General features: G+C 33.4%; 2 protein-coding genes across 2 annotated transcripts in view; one reads left to right on the forward strand and one right to left on the reverse strand.

Moving 5' to 3' along the window:
- The window catches only part of LOC112044439 (tripartite motif-containing protein 2), a 25,616-nt gene extending 17,864 nt beyond the window's left edge, over positions 1-7,752 (forward strand). The window contains exon 12 of the mRNA XM_052885491.1: positions 204-7,752. The gene's annotated coding sequence lies outside the window, so the exon portion shown is untranslated. The remainder of the gene's footprint in view (positions 1-203) is intronic.
- Positions 7,753-8,589: 837 nt separating this feature from the next.
- LOC112044436 (transducin beta-like protein 2) overlaps positions 8,590-19,108 on the reverse strand; it is a 157,582-nt gene continuing 147,063 nt past the window's right edge. Inside the window, exon 6 of the mRNA XM_024080282.2 lies at positions 8,590-12,604. Coding sequence (XP_023936050.2) covers positions 12,390-12,604 — 215 coding nt within the window. The 3' untranslated portion in view covers positions 8,590-12,389. The remainder of the gene's footprint in view (positions 12,605-19,108) is intronic.

Consider the following 19,108-nt stretch of genomic DNA (forward strand, 5'->3'; position numbering starts at 1 on the left):
TTAATTTTTTTTCATTATATTATTACTGTTCGTTGTCAATCAATAAGTGGGTAGACCCATTCTTTACTATTTTTCAAGTATTTGTACATTTTTGTTCTCATTGTAATCCGTTGAAAGAAAAAAAAATACATTTAAAAAGCCTCCAAAATTTAAAAAGCCCTAATTATGTAACCTTTTCATAAATGAACTTCTATAATTTTCAGGAAAGCCTTACACGCATGGTGTAACGCAAGAAGCCAGAGGGCGGGAGAAAACGAATTTCATGCTAGTCCAATATTGTAACTGAGAATCGAACTTGGCCATAATCCAGGACTACCAAAGTCATTGGCGTCGCCGGCGGCGCGTCGCGCGGCGTTCTTAGTACTTACAGTATTTATTTTGTTTAAGCGTCTTTAGTTAAGTGTTGCGAGCGAAATGATAACTTGGACATTGTTCATAATTACCGGAACGTGAATATTTTCTAATCGGAATGTATAAAAGTATACTTCTCGACAAAAAAATTTAAACAGTCAACATATAGTGTTTCGATTTTTTTTGTGAGAAATATATTTTTGCTGGCGAAGTTATGTAAGTTGTTGTTTTAATGAGATAGTTGACACTTTTTTTTATTGGTCTTAAATTGTTCATTATTGTTCTACTAGATTGAAAAAAAAAGTCAGCCATGATATTTTAACTGATTCATGGCGTCACATTAATAAATCCTTTACCAAACAGAATGCTTGACAAAAATATTTGATAACAAATTAGTTTGACGTTTAGTAAATCAAGTACTAAACGATGACGTCACAAAATGGACGACAGCATTTTTTGCCGTTTGAAAAATTAGAAAAATAATCATGATTTTTAAATTAAGTTTCATAAGAAATCCTTGAGTTTTATTAATTAATATCAATATAATTAATTAATAAAACTCAAGGACAAGCCTTTAATTTCGTATGAGTCGACTACCCTATTGACATTGACATGAAACATCCAAAACTGTGATGTGGTTCAAAAAGTTCAAGTAATGTATTATTGCGAATGTCATATAAGTAGGCAACATAGTTTTACATCAGCCTATGCTCTTGCAAATGATAAAACAAAAAATGCATAAACGAGAAATGAAAGTATCACTTTTTTGTAGTTTGATGATGTATTTGTATCTAATGAAATTATTAAATATTCGATTAAATTATGCTTCTACCTATAAAATAACATGAACCGTTCAGTAGTAATGCAAATAAGCGTGAATAGATGGACAATGACTTTAAAAATAGCTTTTTAATTCCGTTACTTCATCTATTTTTTTGGAAACTAAAATCAATTTACTCGATATCTTCATTACAAAAAAAAAATGTTAAAGTGGCAGTTTTAGAATGTGTAAACAAATCCTAAATTTAGATTCAATTTGTCTGTCGTATCATCGATTAAATCTCTGGTTGAGGTAGTAAGCAATCACTTCGCCCGTAACACATAGGTAAATTATTTTTAGGTTTTTTGTGACGAAACTATCATCTGGCGATTACGATTACTGAGAATAATAATAATCGACGATTTTTATTTATGATACTTTCGAATAAACATAATATTACAATTAACCTAATTTAAATATTTACGTTTTTTTTGTTAATCAGATGTAAGGAATTGTAAAGTTTCGTCTATAAACTATTCGAATTTTCGCCATGAATATGTTTATTTTTATTACATACATTAAACGTTGAAAAATATTTTTCAAAAAAAGTCATAGATAACATTAATCAACAATTGGTTTATCTTGATGGTAATCGTCGATTACTATTAATCGTGAAACTCAGATCGTTCTCGTTTACGATTAACGGTAAAATTCTGTTAATCGCCAATTAAGTTGAACCGTAAATTCCCGTAATCGTCGATTACGATTAACCATAAAAGTTTCATCACAAAAAAAAAAATACTGATTTGATGTTGAATTTGTTCGACATTACGTATAATGTCTGACTGATATTGTTTTATTTGAGATGCGATATTTTTAGTGGTGTGATTTGTTTTGTTGGCTCCTATCAACTATTGTGTAAGTAACATTATTTGTATATTTATTAATATATACAGTATACATTATTTTTTTCAAAAAACGGCTATAATTAATAGAGAGAACATGTTTTAAGATAGATTTTGTCTAAATTATTTGATAGGATGACGACAATTATATTGTTTAGTGATTTTATTTGAGAGAATGTTGTTTTTTGATTTAAGTTGACTTAAATCTCACGGTATCGACAATTTGTTGACTTAATGTAAGCTGTATTGCGATAAAAATAAGAATCAAATTTAGTCAAACGAATTATTTAATAAATAAAAATAAACAGTAGCAACACTGACAATAGCACGTCAATTTTTGAACATCCATCTTGTTTAATAGATCTGTGCCTCTGTTTCATCTACTTTATAAAATAACCATCGACTATGCGTATTGTAGAGTTGTCTCACAAGAGACACTTTTTAAAAGGGTCTTAAATTGTTCATTAGCGTTCTACTACATTTAAAAATTATAATAATTATTTGAAACGCTGTCGGCCATGATTGTCTATATTTTAACTGTTTGATGATGTCACGTTAACCCTAAACCTTAACTAAATGGAGCGTTTCACAAAGTCATTAGTGAATATTTATGGTTATTCCTTAAGTAACATCGTGACGTCACAAAATGGACGACAGCGTTTTTGACGTTTGGGAAATTTGAAAAAAAATATGATTTTTAAATTGAGTTTTATAAGAAATCCTTAACTTTTATTAATTTACATCCATATCTTAGGACTCTATATACTACAAGAAATTATTTTTTTTTATATTAAAGGATATGGTCCATTTCAGATCCACTCTTGTACCCCGTATCATTAAAATTTAAAAAATACAAGGATTTTATTATGATCTAAATAAGTGAATAATCTAACTAAATAAAAAGAAATAAATAAAATTAAAACCCAAGTTTGTAAGTTATATCAAGATGGCGTCCTTAAAGCAACTATGACATGACAATTAACAGCAAACGTCAAAACGACTACTGCATTGAATAAGTCATCAATCCGCCATTATTACCTATGTTAATGTTGCATTTCTTGGGAGAGAATGAATATTATTTCGAAAGAATTAAAGTAAATCCGTAGATTTATATAATCAAAAATAATTAAAAAATATTTTCTTTTATTTCCGCTAAGGTACAATAACTGATTTGGGCTCCATACAATTTTGGACCATATCCTTTGATATGAGTCAACTATCCTATTCTTTAACTGCTCTTCCTTTCTCCTGGACACAGCTAACGAGTAGCTCGGAGACTAGTTTCGCCATTTTACTTGGCGATACATGATTTCGAGAATTGATTTCTGACGGGCGCATGCTTTCCTACTATAATAATAATAATCAGTATTGATTTAGAGGGAAAATTGTAATAAGTTGTAATATTATTTGTATTAAGTGGTCAGTTAGTGTAAGTTTGATTTACAAAACCTTGATGTTTTATTGTGTTTAACTTTCTTAAGTCTTAAATCAGATTAGATAATAATCAGATCTGTTGGTAGATTTTCGTTTGTGACCTTATTTTTTTTGTTTTTGAACTGATGTAGATATATTTAAGTTAATACAAACCAACTGCAAACCTCTAGCTGTATCTGTACTTAAGTTCTGGTTACTAATTTGTTAAAATGTTCCTAAAACCAGAAGACAAAAGTTTACTATCATCAGTCTATAGGTAGACCGTTTATCTTTAAAGCTTAGCCCGTTTTTAAGATTTTTTTTTTAACTTTTGGATGTAGTGGCAAGAGGACAGATATCTCTCGCTCTCCGCTCTCTATCACAAAAACGATTGAACGTATAAAAAAACTTTAAACCAAAGGTGTAGAATATTTAATTTTCTACAATTAAGAAAACCTCAATCGGCCCAGCCAGGGATCGAATCCAGAATCTCCGTCTTGTAAATCCACCGTGCATACCACTGCGCCACGGAGGTCGTCCAAAAGTTCCATTAGTTTTACACACCAACGCGCTTTCTGCCATCTGTCTATGGTCAAACTCTGTATACTTTATCACTACATTCAAACCAAAACGGACTTCCAAAAGTAAACAAAATATACCTTTAAGTAGATTATTATTCTTATCTGCATCTCAAATTATTCACTCTCTATATTTGTATGGTGTGTCTTTGAGCCAACGACTCAAAAGTAATTAAAAGTGATTTTTGTGTTTATTCATAGACAAAAGAATGATGTGTCATTGTGTTGAGTTGCCAGATAATAATAATTTAGGTATATCAAATAACATTGCGGTTTTAATTAAGATTCGGTCCTTTACTTGTATATGATAAATGTTTCGTCACTTAACAGGTGATATTGTCAAGGGTAAAATAGTCATAGAATAAAAACAATATACCTACGTACATTTTCGTCAAACATCTATTTTAAAGCTAAGTTATAATTACAGTAAATAACCGCACACAGATCACAGAGAGTAATGATGTATTTACGTCAGTTTATCGACGAATCTTATCCCAAACTAGAACGTATACTTCAAAATACGTACCACCATTTGTTAAAAAATCGGTTTATATAATTAAACATTATTTTGCGTTCACTCATAAACTTCGTCCATAGAACACAATAATTGTTTAATTAATATAAAAGTTAAGTATGCAATGTTATTCACGATAATAATAATACTAAATAATAATAATTAATAATCACCGGTTAACACACACTGTCATAAAATTTTGCTAAAGTACCTACTCAATTTACCGCGTTCAAATAATTTTGCTCAATTTTGGACGTAATCCATATCACATGATAAATGCTTCCATTTTGCTAGAATTTTAGATATTAAAACGAAGAATTGTTCGGCATTTAAATTATATTAAAATACTTAGGCATTGTAAACGGTTACTTAAGAATTTAATAAAAAAAAAATAATAAAGAAATAGTGCTTATTGGAAGAAAAAATTAATATTGATATAATAGTTTAGCAAACACTGTTCATTGACACGCATAATATTTTTCAACAATGTAAACAATACTAGTAAATAGCAAATATTTGTTTGCAGAGATTGGATTATTATTGTAAATAAAATAATTAGTGTCGTATGCGCCAAATTTCTAGTCTACTCTGACATTGCAAGACTAAAAACTGCTATTATAAGCCCGTTGGGACAATTTGTTAACTGCACAGCCATTCGGATTGTGTTTGGCAGTTTCGGAGTTTGGCGCATTCTACCTATAGATACCTACTGTTTGTAAGACGTGGAAAAAATCGTGATAATAGACCCTAATGTCGTATTGTTTAACTAGCAGATGTAATAAAACATTAGGAAACAGTTGCGACGTGCCATGCTCCGTGAATCTCAAATATTTTCAAACGTCATAGTGATGTGAAAATGCTTTTAAATTTTTTAATTCCATTCGGATTTCTTAGCCCCATTTGTTTATTACAAAGAAAACTGAGTCTTGTACTGAGTGAGGTAACAGAAGGTAGCGAGTACAGAGGAGACGGCAGATGCTTCTAATGATTTCAAACTTATTTTGTATTTGTTTGAAATACTTAATCATAATCATGATCCCGTTGCATCGACTGTAGTCCTCGTTTTATTGTGTTATGTGATAAAACAATGTTATATGATTACCAAAACGAAAATACTATGAAAAACTATGTCGGTCCTTATGTCTCAATACATAATTGACAAGAAGAGCGGCCTCGGGGGTTCGACGTATGCTGTGCCCGTCTAAATATATAATTATGATTTATAACACACCATTCATTCTTTGATGCTCGCATATCATCCCCCTCTGTCTTCGTACCTCTACGATCCACGAGCAAGGCTTTTCTAAAGCGGAGCTACATTATATTCATATGCTCGATACAAACATTGCTCTTTTGGAACGTCAGAATTCTAAGCAAAACTTGTACATGAACATCGTGAAGTAACTTGCATATCTTGAATGAAATTCTGTGATATTTGTAACTCGCCAATGCACACTTGATTGGTGTGGCGGGTCCGTGCTTCGTCCCTTCAGTGTGAGACGAGGCGTTTGTCCTACTGCGGGACAACAATAGGCTGTTACATTTATAGTTCATCTTATCATACATATCGTTAAACTTTGCCATACGTTGTTACACCCGAGATATAATCAGACTTCTACAATACTAGGCCAGATAAAATTTATAGCTTGGCAAATTCGTTCGTAATACTTCCGATGGTCCATGGAGGCCGGGAGGGTGGTAGCGATGCCCTGCGCGCACCACACCCGCGCAGTGATTTCCCTCCCGCGCCCGCATATCATGGGAGTGTCATCAACAAACTTGCCAAGCTATAGTTTTCGTCGGAAATTTTATTCTTTTCTGGAATTAGCGTATTTTTTTTTCTTTATTTTTTTATGAATATATGGATGGTTTATATACCTATGGATTTTTAAATTATATTTCAACTGCCGGTCTACTAGTATACAGAAGTCTGTCTGTAATGATGATAATAGTACAAAATCTACGAAACCGACTGTTATTGTGGTTACCAGCTTCATATCATTTTAGCAAGTGATTGTTATCTTATCTTTAAGCGAACGATTTAAATGTTTTGTAAGTTTGTTCCTTGTGATTGTAAAGTTTGTTGTCGTTTTTCTCTATCCACTTTATTATCTTTTGATCTACTTAAAAAGAATTAGCGCTGTTTTTACCTCCTGATAAAGTGTCAGTTAGCTTATTCACGTGTTTTGTCTTACTTATAGTAAGAAAGTGACAAAACTTACGGTTTTGACTAACCGACATTTATCAAAAGGTATTGAAACAGCCCCTTAAATTATGGAAATATTACAGTCAACTTCCCATCGCATGTATAAATTACATTCGAGCGCCGCCACATGTATGTACCTACCTACTTCTGGTGAAATGTTTTTATTTTTAACCGACTTCAAAAATCAAGTGATTTGTCGCCACTTTTAATTTTCACTTATTTTTTTAAGTTTCGAGAATGTGATTTATGAAGTCGGTTGAATTGTCTTGATTTGACTTGGTTGATATTTCCGTTTTGCTAGTATTATATTCCCAGTTTTCTATGTGTAATGACTTTTTTTTTAAAGATAATAAGTGGCTAGGGTTGGGGTTCCTAGACAACCTATCCATGTCCAAGGTCCATGGACGCAAGGTGATTGCGCTATATGGTGGGAAGTTGGATAACTGTTTGTATCTACTTTAAGCACCGCTTAATTTAACAGTGATTTACAAATGTGTAAACAAATAGAATTTCATAACAAAATTATCTACCAATGTTAACAATATAATGTTTATGACTAAAATCTCAAAGATATTTGTTTGCAATTATAAAACTCGAAAGCACGGAGTTAAAAATTTTTCTTGTCACAAAATGTTCACAAATCACTGCCTTTAGAATAACGCGCATTTAATATCACTTAGAGAGCAATTTAAATATTTACGAATATCTACTGTAACATCAGCCATTGGTACAAAAGTAATTTGTGATCAAATAAAAGGTTATTTTGTGTGAAACATAACAAAATATCACTGTCCCCCTCGAAATCTGAAAATCTATTTTGACATCAAAAGTACTATTTTTTGTATAGACAAATCGATGGAATTGACACCTAAATTAGTTATATTATTGGTTAAATAAATAATTGAGGCGAAATTATATTTACCTATTGAAAGCTGTGAAAATGTACTTAAATTATAATCACAGAGTATCTCAGTGTAATGTCGATGATGTCACTTTATGCAAAATAAAAATATTTAAATCTTGAACATATTTTTTATTTCTTTTACTTTCCCTTTTTAACCGACTTCAAAAAAAGGAGGAGGTTTCTCAATTCGACCGTATATATTTTTATTATTTTGGAATTCGAATCCGATCAAGCAACGATACCTATTATAAAATTTTATATTCTTCTAGATATAAATTTTTATAAAAGGTATTTTTATAAAAAAAATATTTTTTTTTATAAAATTAATTAATAAATTTTCAAGATTATTTTTATAAAATTTTTAATTCGGTAGAGGACACCAATTGGAAGAATAAATGGTCATTTACTATTTCCGCTTTCAGCGGTGAGAGAGAAACTACTTATTACATTAGACATTATAATATAAAGTTTATACTTTATAACTTAGGTATATAAGGTAAACTTAAAATATAAGTTTAAAATAAAAGTAAAAATCTAAACTTCGTCGTGTTGGAATCGTAAAAAAAATATTTTTTGTTATTTTTAAAATAGGTACATGGGGTCTTATTCTGCAACCTTGTAACCTTGTAATTCCTTTAGGTTACACTTAAATCGTCAATTTCGAAATACACACTTTAAATTTTAGCCTGTAACTGATTATTTTTGTTGTGTTGCCCTAAGCATGCCCACCAATATTGTGGGCTCATACTGAGTGGAAATACTCAACAACATGCAAGATATCCTTTAGGTATGTTGGTAATGTAAATCCATAAATCACCTCTTCGGCTCCCCTATTAAGAGTGAAGTGCACATTATCTGGGATATATATTAAGAGTCAAATATGGGCGAAGTCACTATAAAAGCTAGTATTTTATATAAATAAGATATGATCATTGTTTGAAAAATGAAACTTCATTAATGAAAAATAAATGCATTTATTCAATATTCAGATAATACAAGAGTAAGGTTTTGTAAAATTATTTCCTTATATATTTTTTCACTTCAAATCAGCATGCATTAATTTTGAACAAGCAATAGGTAAGAAGATAGACTTCTACACAAAAGAAGACTAGGCTACTTATATTTCTTAAATTAAAACAATTAACATAATGTTTGTATTGTAAAAATATAAGAAATATAAGCAAAAGAATTAATGAATAATCTAATAATGAAATCAATTAACATAAAACTCAATCGTAAAAAAATCCCATGAAAAATTTGGAATAATTAATTTCCTACAATTTAGAATACATACAATACGCCAAAATTAACAAATTAACTCATTACTTTATAATTTTTTACATTATAATTATCCAGTCTTTAGATTTTTTTGCTTAATTATAAAGAAAATACGTAGGTAAATTAATTCTTCAGAATCTAGTAGGTATTGAAGGGCCTAAACTCTAAACACTGAAACAGAAAATTAATGATAGGCCTCGAAACTATTTTATAACTGGTTTGTAGTGGGTATCAGTGGCGTATCGTGCCTCGGTGGGGCCCTATATCAAAAATAGTTGAGGGCCCCAAATGAACGGTAAAGAATTCTCACTTAAATTCTCTCAATTCTCAAAACAAAAATACTTTCTAAAATAAATATAACACTGATTTAATTTATGTAGGATGTTTCCAACTTTTGGAGCACTCATAAGAGTGTCAACCCGGGAAAAGAGTGTTTTTTTTATTTTTTATCATTTCTGAAGTGAAAACTATAGGCGTATTTTTAGGGAAGTGTCAGATTAAGTGAGATTGTGGATAACATTTTTACTTTCAAACGTAAGGGGCCCGTATCATTGATACGGCTGATACGGTCGCTACGCCCCTGGTGGGTAAGTAAGTACAATAAAATATTGAAGTAACATAAAAACATAAGTTTTTAAAAAATAATTTTGTAACTTTTTTATTATAAATACTAAGTTATGAATCACATTGACTTATTTTTGGACCAACTTTAACGAGTGAAACACTAAGAATATTATACAAAATTATCATTTTGTTCTATTATCCTTATAGTGATATCCTTGAACACAAGTACTTATCGTCAATAAAAAAATCTGAACTTTATGTCGCTTCTAGAAGGTTAGGTAGAGTGCGCGCAAGATAATTCTGCTATTAGTGTTAAATATGTTGTTAGTGATCTCTTTTACCCGCCAAGAGATAGATAGAGATAGACGACAAGATGGAGGCACTTTTCATTAGTTCCAATTTTGCCCACGCGTACACTTATCTTGCGCGCACTACAACCACTATTTACAAATGTAGGTAGGTATCAACATTTTTTTTATAAATGCAAAAGTAGACAAATGTCTTTACTGCAAGATTATTATATTAATATTATTATTATCGACTAAAATTAAAATAATACGAAAAATAAATGCAATTGACCATTTCCTTTATACAGTAGGTATACTTTATATCCGTACACGTATAGTTCAAGTAAATACTTATTATTTTAAAAAAGTCTGAGCTTCATAGCTTCACCAGTGCGAATACGAATACACATAATGCAAATATACACATGCAGGATTCGAAACCTGGCTCCTTTATTCTGGTTTTAAGATTTATTTTCGTTCATTCAGGGAATATTCAATTGTCACGGTAGTGCTATTCTGTAATGATGTTTTGTATAACTCGCAAGTTATTAATTCACCTGTAGTGAATTTGCACTAGCTATAAAATCATCGTTAAAAAACCCCGAAATTGAAAGCAAGCAATCACGTTAAAGCCGTCGTGAAGTTTATAGGAACCTTCTAAGAAATTGTTGGAAGAAAGTAAAGAACATAATATTATCAGATCCTCGTAATTCGAAGCAACGAAATCCACTGGACCTATGAGGCATACATCGTTGGTAGACTATAGAACATACATTAAGATTACAAGAAGAAGTATGTACATAACTCAAAAAAAGTTTAACATCATTTGTATTCAATTACACGTTAATTGAGCAGGCGGAGCAGTGATAGCCCAGTGGATATGACCTCTGCCTCCGATTCCGGAGGGTGTGGGTTCGAATCCGGTCCGGGGCATGCATCTCCAACTTTTCAGTTGTGTGCATTTTAAGAAATTTAATATCACGTGTCTTAAACGGTGAAGGAAAACATCGTGAGGAAACCTGCATACCAGAGAATTATATTCATTCTGTGCGTGTGTGAAGTCTGCCAATCCGCATTGGGCCAGCGTGGTGGACTATTGGCCTAACCCCCTCCCATTCTAAGAGGAGACTCGAGCTCAGCAGTGAGCCGAATATGGGTTGATGACGACGAAAGGTAACTTTATCTAACATTGTATTTATCAAAACCAGTGAATCTTATTTTTTTTCATCACAATATTTAGTTCAGAGATGGATCATAACATAAAAGTATACCTAATTGTAAAAATACATATTACGTTTAATAGGCACAGCAACACTGGGAAGAAATAGAATAGCAATTTTTCTTAGATTATTATAAATGTACGGCCAACAATTTTCACTCAATTACCTGAATTCAAATAATTAACTAATCAAAATAAGTAAGATACAAAACAATAGAAATTGGTAATTTGTGTCACTAAAGGGAGAAGTAAGGCGAAAATTACCATAAATCTTTGGCAATTTGGATGTGCTTCATATTTAATTTAAACAATAATTTTATATAGGTAATTTAAGTAGATACCTGGTATACAGGGTGCTGGGGAGTATTTCCCATAACTTCAAGTTGTTGATAAGTGTACTTATAGGAGCCGAACTGTATAACTAATGCTAAGTTTTGTAACTAAAAAATAAAAACATTTTATGTTTTCATACTAAGTAATTTATCTACCGACCACCTGTATATATAATGCATGTATCTGCAAATAAATAAATTGATCGCCTTTATCTATCTATCAAAATTTAAAGTTTGGCTACGTTAAAATTATAAGGTTGCGTATATGGGACACATTTTAAGATCTACCTATTTACTCCGAAAATATTAATTTAAGACCACATATTCTAAGAAACTTTCAAATTTATTTTCGGTGAAGAATTTTCGATTATATCCCTAGGGCCAGAGGTATGGGAAATACTCCCCAGCATCCTGTATATAATATTTATGGTTGAATCTGACATTTATAATTTGAAATAATTGCATATAATTTCACTTTCTTGCTTCTCTCTTCTATAAACACATGAATTACTCACAAAGTTGTCTTTGCCGTACGGTAAAACATGGTGATAATAAAATAAAGATTGAATATATTCTAATAACTTCAAATTCAACTCTTAATGACACAAATGCTCATATTTAAGATTAAAGTAATATATTTTTTTAATATATTGAAATATTTCAGGGATGGCGAACCTTTCTTGCTTACTTTATTTATTTTATAACAAAAATTGTAACTTTTAAACACAAATTAATTGGTTTTACCAACAAACAAATTAAAAATGAGGGTATAAATCACTAGTCATTTCACATCTAATAATAATTATAATTAAGTGGTTCTTAAATTTATGTAAATAAATTTGATGAATAAGCTTAGAACAATTAGTTAGGGTTAATATATTTTATAAACAAACCATACATAATTTAAAATAAATAAGTTATGAAATGACATGCGTTTTCTACCTTCATTTCTAATTTCTTTGTTGGTAATCAGTACTTATCAAGAAAGGCTGTAGTATAGAAGTTAGTTGGCATGCCTGAAATAAAGGTATTTCAATATTTGCTACCAGTGGTTCGCCATCTCTGTTTATACTTAGTTTTACTTGCCAAACTTGGCTAGTGTGGCCTTGCAGTCTTTGATGGTGTTGTTGAGGCGCTCGACGGTGGCGGAGGTCTGCTTGGAGCCCAGCAGCCGCGCGCAAGAGTTGATGGTGGTGTGGTACCCGCAGACATTGTGTAGGACTCGCACCGCTCGCTCGCCGCACACGAATAGATATTTGCTCGCTGGGTCGAAGCACATCTGGTTTATACCGTCTGGAAAGAGTAGTGAGTCAAAATCAGTTGCGTAGTGATGTGGGCATAATGGGGCCACTACCTCCTTTCCTTTTATGCCGTCCACAGCAATTACCCTGGACGGCATACGAAAGGAGGCGGCGGCAGGCGCCACGATTTAGTCGATTGAAAATGGAAAAAAAAGATTATCCAATTGTTTACGCCTCATAAAAATCAGACAAAAGCTAGCACAAAAATATGTCCCTCTAAAGCTCGCACATGTTGGGCTCGCTCGGTTGGCCATGTCATTTTTTTTCAAATATATTGGTGCTCCTACAACTGAATAGTGGTGGTTTATCATGACTTTTAATTAGTCGCTATTACCAATCATTCCTTATTCCATTAATTACTCTTAAATAGTGTGCTAAAAGTGGGTACGACAATAGTCCAAGCGGGGACTAAACTTAAGATGCCTCGGGTTTTACTCCGGGCATATAACCATTTAGTTATTAAGTTTTTTTTAAGATACATCTTTCATAGTTAGCCATCTGTTTGTCACATAAACACATATACGACAGGTCCCGGGTTTGATCCCCTGCTGGGTTGATTGAGATTTTCTCAATTGGTCCAAGTCTGGCTGGTGGGAGGCTTCGGCCGTGACTAGTAACCACCATACCAGCAAAGACGTATCGCCAAGCGATATAGCATTCCGGTACGATGTCGTGTAAAAACCGAAATGGGTTATACACCTCCTACTAATAAGTTTGTCCGCTTATTATCACTTACCATCAAGTGAGATTGCACTCATTGGCTAACTTGTAAAAAATATAAAAAAATATCTACATTTAGTCGTACTTACAGCAATGTTTAAATGCATTCAGTTTAAACTATTCGCTTTCATCTAATAGGCTTTAAAGTTCATAAAACTTAAATCCGACTACGACAACAGTTTAATCGGATTACAGTTCAAATCGATTACCTACTGGACGTGCTGTCACTTGCAATGTAATACTGTAGTCACATCTAAATGCCGATACACATAGCACTAGCCTGCTAATACGTCTGTATTTCATGTTTTCTGTCTACGAGAATCTTTGGTTTTTAATGTACATAATTAAAAAAAAACGGTCGAATTGAGAAAATCTCCGTTTTTTGAAGTCGGTTAAAAACATTTTTAATCGACACGAATGAGATGGTATGATGGTATAAATGTACAGCAATTTTAATTACAAGCAAAAGTTTTACTTTTTTACCGTATTCATAGATATGTGAAAATACCTAAACATTTTTAATTTTATAAAAACCTCCTCCTTTTTTGAAGTCGGTTAAAAATAGAGAGTACGGCGTTTGAATGAACACTCCCATATTTGTAGGGGATTTTCCTCAAGAGTTGATTGAGATTTTCCTCCTAAATCCTGACGAAAATTGTCCGTTTTACGTAAAGCGATGACGCACGCAAAATTCGTTCGGATGAATAAATATATTGCTACTGGAAATAGGACCGTAAAGGAATTGGTTATGGAATTCGTAGAAAACAGATAAAAGGATTTCGCTTTTATGCTACAAAATTTATAAAATATTAACTTTGTTTCTTCCATCGGCTCTTCGAACTAAAGGAAGGTCGCCATCCCAACAACTTGGGACTCCAACGTCCATCGGCTCTTCGAAAAAATAGGAAGAGGAAATTTCCTGGAGCATGACCTAGTAGATAAGTACCTACTCCATAACAAGCAGTGTACTATTTATAAATCGCGCCTCGCCTACGATATTCAATCAATAAGGTTTAATAATTTATAGCTCTCAGTTGTTACGGTAACGGCGAGGTAGAAACACTACGTCTCATCAAATTATTATAAAAGTGTAGGTTGTCTTTGTTAACAGAATTCAAAAGAAGAAATGATCAATGACAGTGCCTTCAACAAATACAGGGTGCTGGAGAGTATTTTCCATAACTCTAGAGTTATATTCTTTACCAAAAATCAATTTAAAATGTTCAAGGAATCTAAAATGGTTCTAAAATTAATATTTTCTGGATAAATAATATTTCCATTGCAAATAGATCTTAAAATGTGTCCCTTATACGCATCCTTATACTCGTAATTATGACGTAGCCAAGTTTTATGTGTTTTAAAATGCAAGGATAGATAAGGGCATGTATATCATATACCTACATGGATAGTCGAAATTATTTAAATTTCTGTGAATGAAAACATAAAAAGTTTTTATTATTTTGTTAATAAAATATTAGTTATGCAGTTCGGCTCCTGTGGACTCGTCAACACCTTGAAGTTATGGGAAATACTCCCGAGCACCCTGTATATTTAAATCATAATTCAGGATGAGAATTAATTGAAAAATTTTGAAACTCGTCTCGACCCGCGCAGCGTTGTTGGTTGTTGGTCAACTAATTGTAACGACAAAATCCACCGTAGTGCGGGTGCCGTTGGATGTTTGCGGTGTTAGAAAGTCCATATGAGACCTATGTCTAGCAGTGAACCTCTATCGGTTAATAATTTTCATGATGATGTGACGCTTACCCATGTTACTTCAAAAACATGAAATATCATCTTTTTGAAATACATCAAAACGGCATGGAACGTTAAGAAAGACATACATACATATATAAATACGAGTACTTACATAAGCTAGTAAAACATAACCATCCTTCTCTACCCCAAAAACTATATACGAAGCTGATTGATAGAGGTAATGAAAGCTCTGAGCTTTCGCTTAGATAAAGCCTAGTAAATCAAAATATTTCGGTTTTTTGTTCAGAGGAATCCGGAGAAATTATCATTAAATACAAAATTAGGTATATTTAAAAGTTCTAAAATCATATTACAAATTAACATAAAAAGTTTGATACCGATACAAATCAATCAAAATCAATGGGGATGATGACTAGGTTTGAATATATTGATTTTTATGATACATTCGGGTAAATAAGGTCAATGTTAACTAATTTATACATAAAAAGCAAAGATTGACTGGATATTTGCAAAATAAATAAGATTATAAAATTGCTAAATCTACTAAAATATTTTATCGTAATTAGATGAAAAATCATACACATAGTTTTAGCTTCCTTACATTAAATGTGATATTTTTTTAATATATGAACTATAAACATAAACGCAGAAATAACAAAGATATTGGTAATTTTGTTTAGACGCCCATACAAATCTAACGATCACTAATCGCCAAGACGTCATAAGTTCGTACCATTTTGTATGGGGCGTTTTTCAGGGATCCCCGGCAGCGCCGCAAATCTGACCCTTTAAATCCCTGTAGCTCCGAAAGTAATGATCGCAGATACCCTGTTACTTTTACAAAATTACTTTACTATTAGCATACTCTTAATTTATATACAATTTAAAAAACTGTCATCATCCCTATTGAGCATTCTCTTCATAAAAGTATCATTGATAGGTTGCCCACATAAAGTTCGAGATAAAACGCTGATTTAATAACAATAGCAACGCTTACTAAACATTTATTGAAAAATATGTGCAAGTGTTCCGAATTATTATTCAAGCAGCCCCGGTGTCTACTGACAGTAAGTGCTCAATAAAAAATATATCTCTCTGCCATGAACTGTATGCATTTATGTACGTAAACATCGATCTCCTATTAAAAAGTGGATGCACAATCAGCGACCAAGAAACGTCCCCACTCAATGAGTGCCAACAACAACTTCTTGGCACTCAATTCAAGTAGTCGCATTTGCTAATTCAATCTTTAAGGTTGAATTTGCTCCGAATTTGGTATTTTATTGAATATTGGCGTATATTTACAGGCCTTTATGTATAACTTTCTTTACCAATAATTCTAAAACTGTCAAAGCAAAGCAAAATTGGTCAGTTTTTAGGTGAATTTTTCTACAGGATTGTGCGTCCTTTTAGTATGAGAGGTCAATGTATGTAAACTATATAATACGAGTGTGTGCTTGCGTTTGACGTCATGTCTACGAATTTAAATTGCTAAGATAAACCTTCGATACGAGTACATGATGAAATCTTTTATCTGCGACACTTCTTTTACATGAATATTTGATTGAATGTTCGGTTGTATCTTTTTCATTTTAAAAATACTAACCGATACCCCGCGGTTTCACCCGCGTAGATTCCGTTCCCGTAAGAATACGGGGGTGAAATATAGCCCATGACACTCGCAAATAACGTGGATGTCTAGTGGGAAAAGAATTTTGAAGATCGTATCGTAATCCTACAACATCACAAACTTTACCTCTTTGTTATATTAGTATAGATAACTAAGAACCAACTTTTCAAAATTAAATAATTTTCAACCTCAAAACCGATTTTTTAGACAAAAATACCTCTTCTTGTAGTCTATTTTATCGGAAAATTTTCAGGGGGCATATAGGGGAGAGTTTATTGCTGGCTCTTCTCAGCAGAACCTGCATTACGAACTTGACTTTTCAAATAGTCAAACTTGACGTATCAAAAGTGCTTCTAAACTAAGCCTACTTAAAATAGGGCGCAAATTACTTGGAAAAAAAAACGCCCCACTTACATTTATTACGTTCATAATTTTGTTCATGAATAACACGATATCCTTAGTCCACGCTGGCCACGCAGGCCATGCGGATTGGCAGACTTCGCACACGTAGAGAATTAAGAAAATTCTCAGGTATGCAGGTTTTCTTCACGATGTTTTTCCTTCACCGTTTCAGACACGCGATATTTAATTTCTTTAAATGCACATATCTGAAAAGTTAAAAGTGCATGCCCCGGACCGGATTCGAACCTACGCCCTCCGAGTCGAAGGCAGAGGTCACTCACTTGAACAGTATAGCCATGAATAAATGTTTCTTTCCTAGGCCCAAGGACTAATAACATAGACAAAGTAGAGTAGGCAGGCAGGCAATAAAGATGCAAATTTCCCGGACGTAGTTAGATTGGTGTTTGCAAAGTTTTCTTTGTTATTAACGACTAGCTGACGCCCGCGACTCGAAAATTCAGCTTTTCAAAAATCCCACGGGAACTATGGATTTTTCCCGCGATAAAAGTAACCTATATGTTACTCAATAACCTCCTCTGTATTCCCATGGTGAAAGTCCTATCGGAAATCGGAGACATTCAAAAACTAAGCCCGGATAAACAGACAGCCAAAAATTAAAAAAAAGTTAGATTGTAGTATCTTGAGATGAAGAAGGCTCAGAGTCACACAGCGGGTGATGGAACGAGCAATGCTCGGAATATCTCTGCGTGATCGAATCAGAAATGAGGAGATCTATAGAAGAACCATAGTCACCGACATAGATCAGCGAGTCGCGAAGCTGAAGTGGCCATGTACGGGGCACATACTTGTAGTTCGAAGAGCCGATGGACGTTGGGGTCCCAAGGAATGGCAATCCCGCAATAGAAAGCGCAGTGTTGGTCATCCTGGTGGACTGACGACATCAAGAGTCGCAGTGATTCGCTGGATGCAGGCGGCTCAGGATCGTGATGTTTGGAAGACCCGACAAAAATCATGCAGTGGACGTCCATCGGCTGATATGATGATGATGATGAATATGTTGCTCAATCATCATCATAGTCATTCCAAACAGACAGCCAAAAAATTAAAAAAAATAGAATGTGTTTTAATATCTCGAAAAGAAGACAAAGGCCCCCAAAAAAATGGGTCCCAAAGAATAGCAACCCCACACTAGAAAGCGCAATGTTGGTCGACTCCCCCACCAGGTGGACTGACAACATCAAGCGAGTCGCAGAAATTCGGTGGATGCAGGCGACTCAGGATCGTGATGGTTGGAAGTCCATCGGCTGATATGATGATGATGAACATTTTGAAAACCGCTTGAGAAAGCACAGTTGTTTCGAAACAGACGGACACTATTTATTTATATGTATTGATGTATTGATCCACCGTCGCGCGTCGCTACAATTTTTCGCAATTACCATAGAGCGAAGGCTACCTGGCGGCAAGTTGTCTTAGCGCGGCCGTGGGTCACGACGCGATCCAGGATCCGTCTCTGTTCGTGATTCCGTGTCCAGTATGTTTTTATATAACACTAGCCGACGCTCCACGGTTTCACCCACGTAGTTCCTGTTCCCCTGATAAAATATAGCCTATGACACTCACAAATAACGTGGCTTTAGTAGTTGTAAGAGAATTTTGTTGTAGGGTAATCTCTGGATCTTCAGTGGATCTATTGGTTACCCTACAACATCAACACAAACTTTATCTCTTTATAATATTATTATGGACTACTTATGCCGTAAATTTATCTGCCTCTTTGGTCCAGAGATTAGCTATCCTATGAGGCTACGGATCACGAGGACCTGGGTCATTCATGTATTCATCATCATCATATCAGGCAATGGACGTCCACTGCAGGACATAGACCTCTTGTAAGGAGTCGAAGGCTTAGTCCACAAACACTATATACTCCTGAGTCTTCTGTATAACCTGCCGCAGCATAATATGTATGTCGTCTATACTAAAGCCTTTTCGAAATCCAGCTTGTTCGTTGTGTTTGTGAATTATAAAAATTGTCTCTATAGAATCGATGTTTCTTAGTTG

The sequence above is a fragment of the Bicyclus anynana genome, chromosome 14 (genome assembly GCF_947172395.1).
Source record: "Bicyclus anynana chromosome 14, ilBicAnyn1.1, whole genome shotgun sequence".
Classification (NCBI taxonomy): Eukaryota; Metazoa; Arthropoda; class Insecta; order Lepidoptera; family Nymphalidae; genus Bicyclus; species Bicyclus anynana.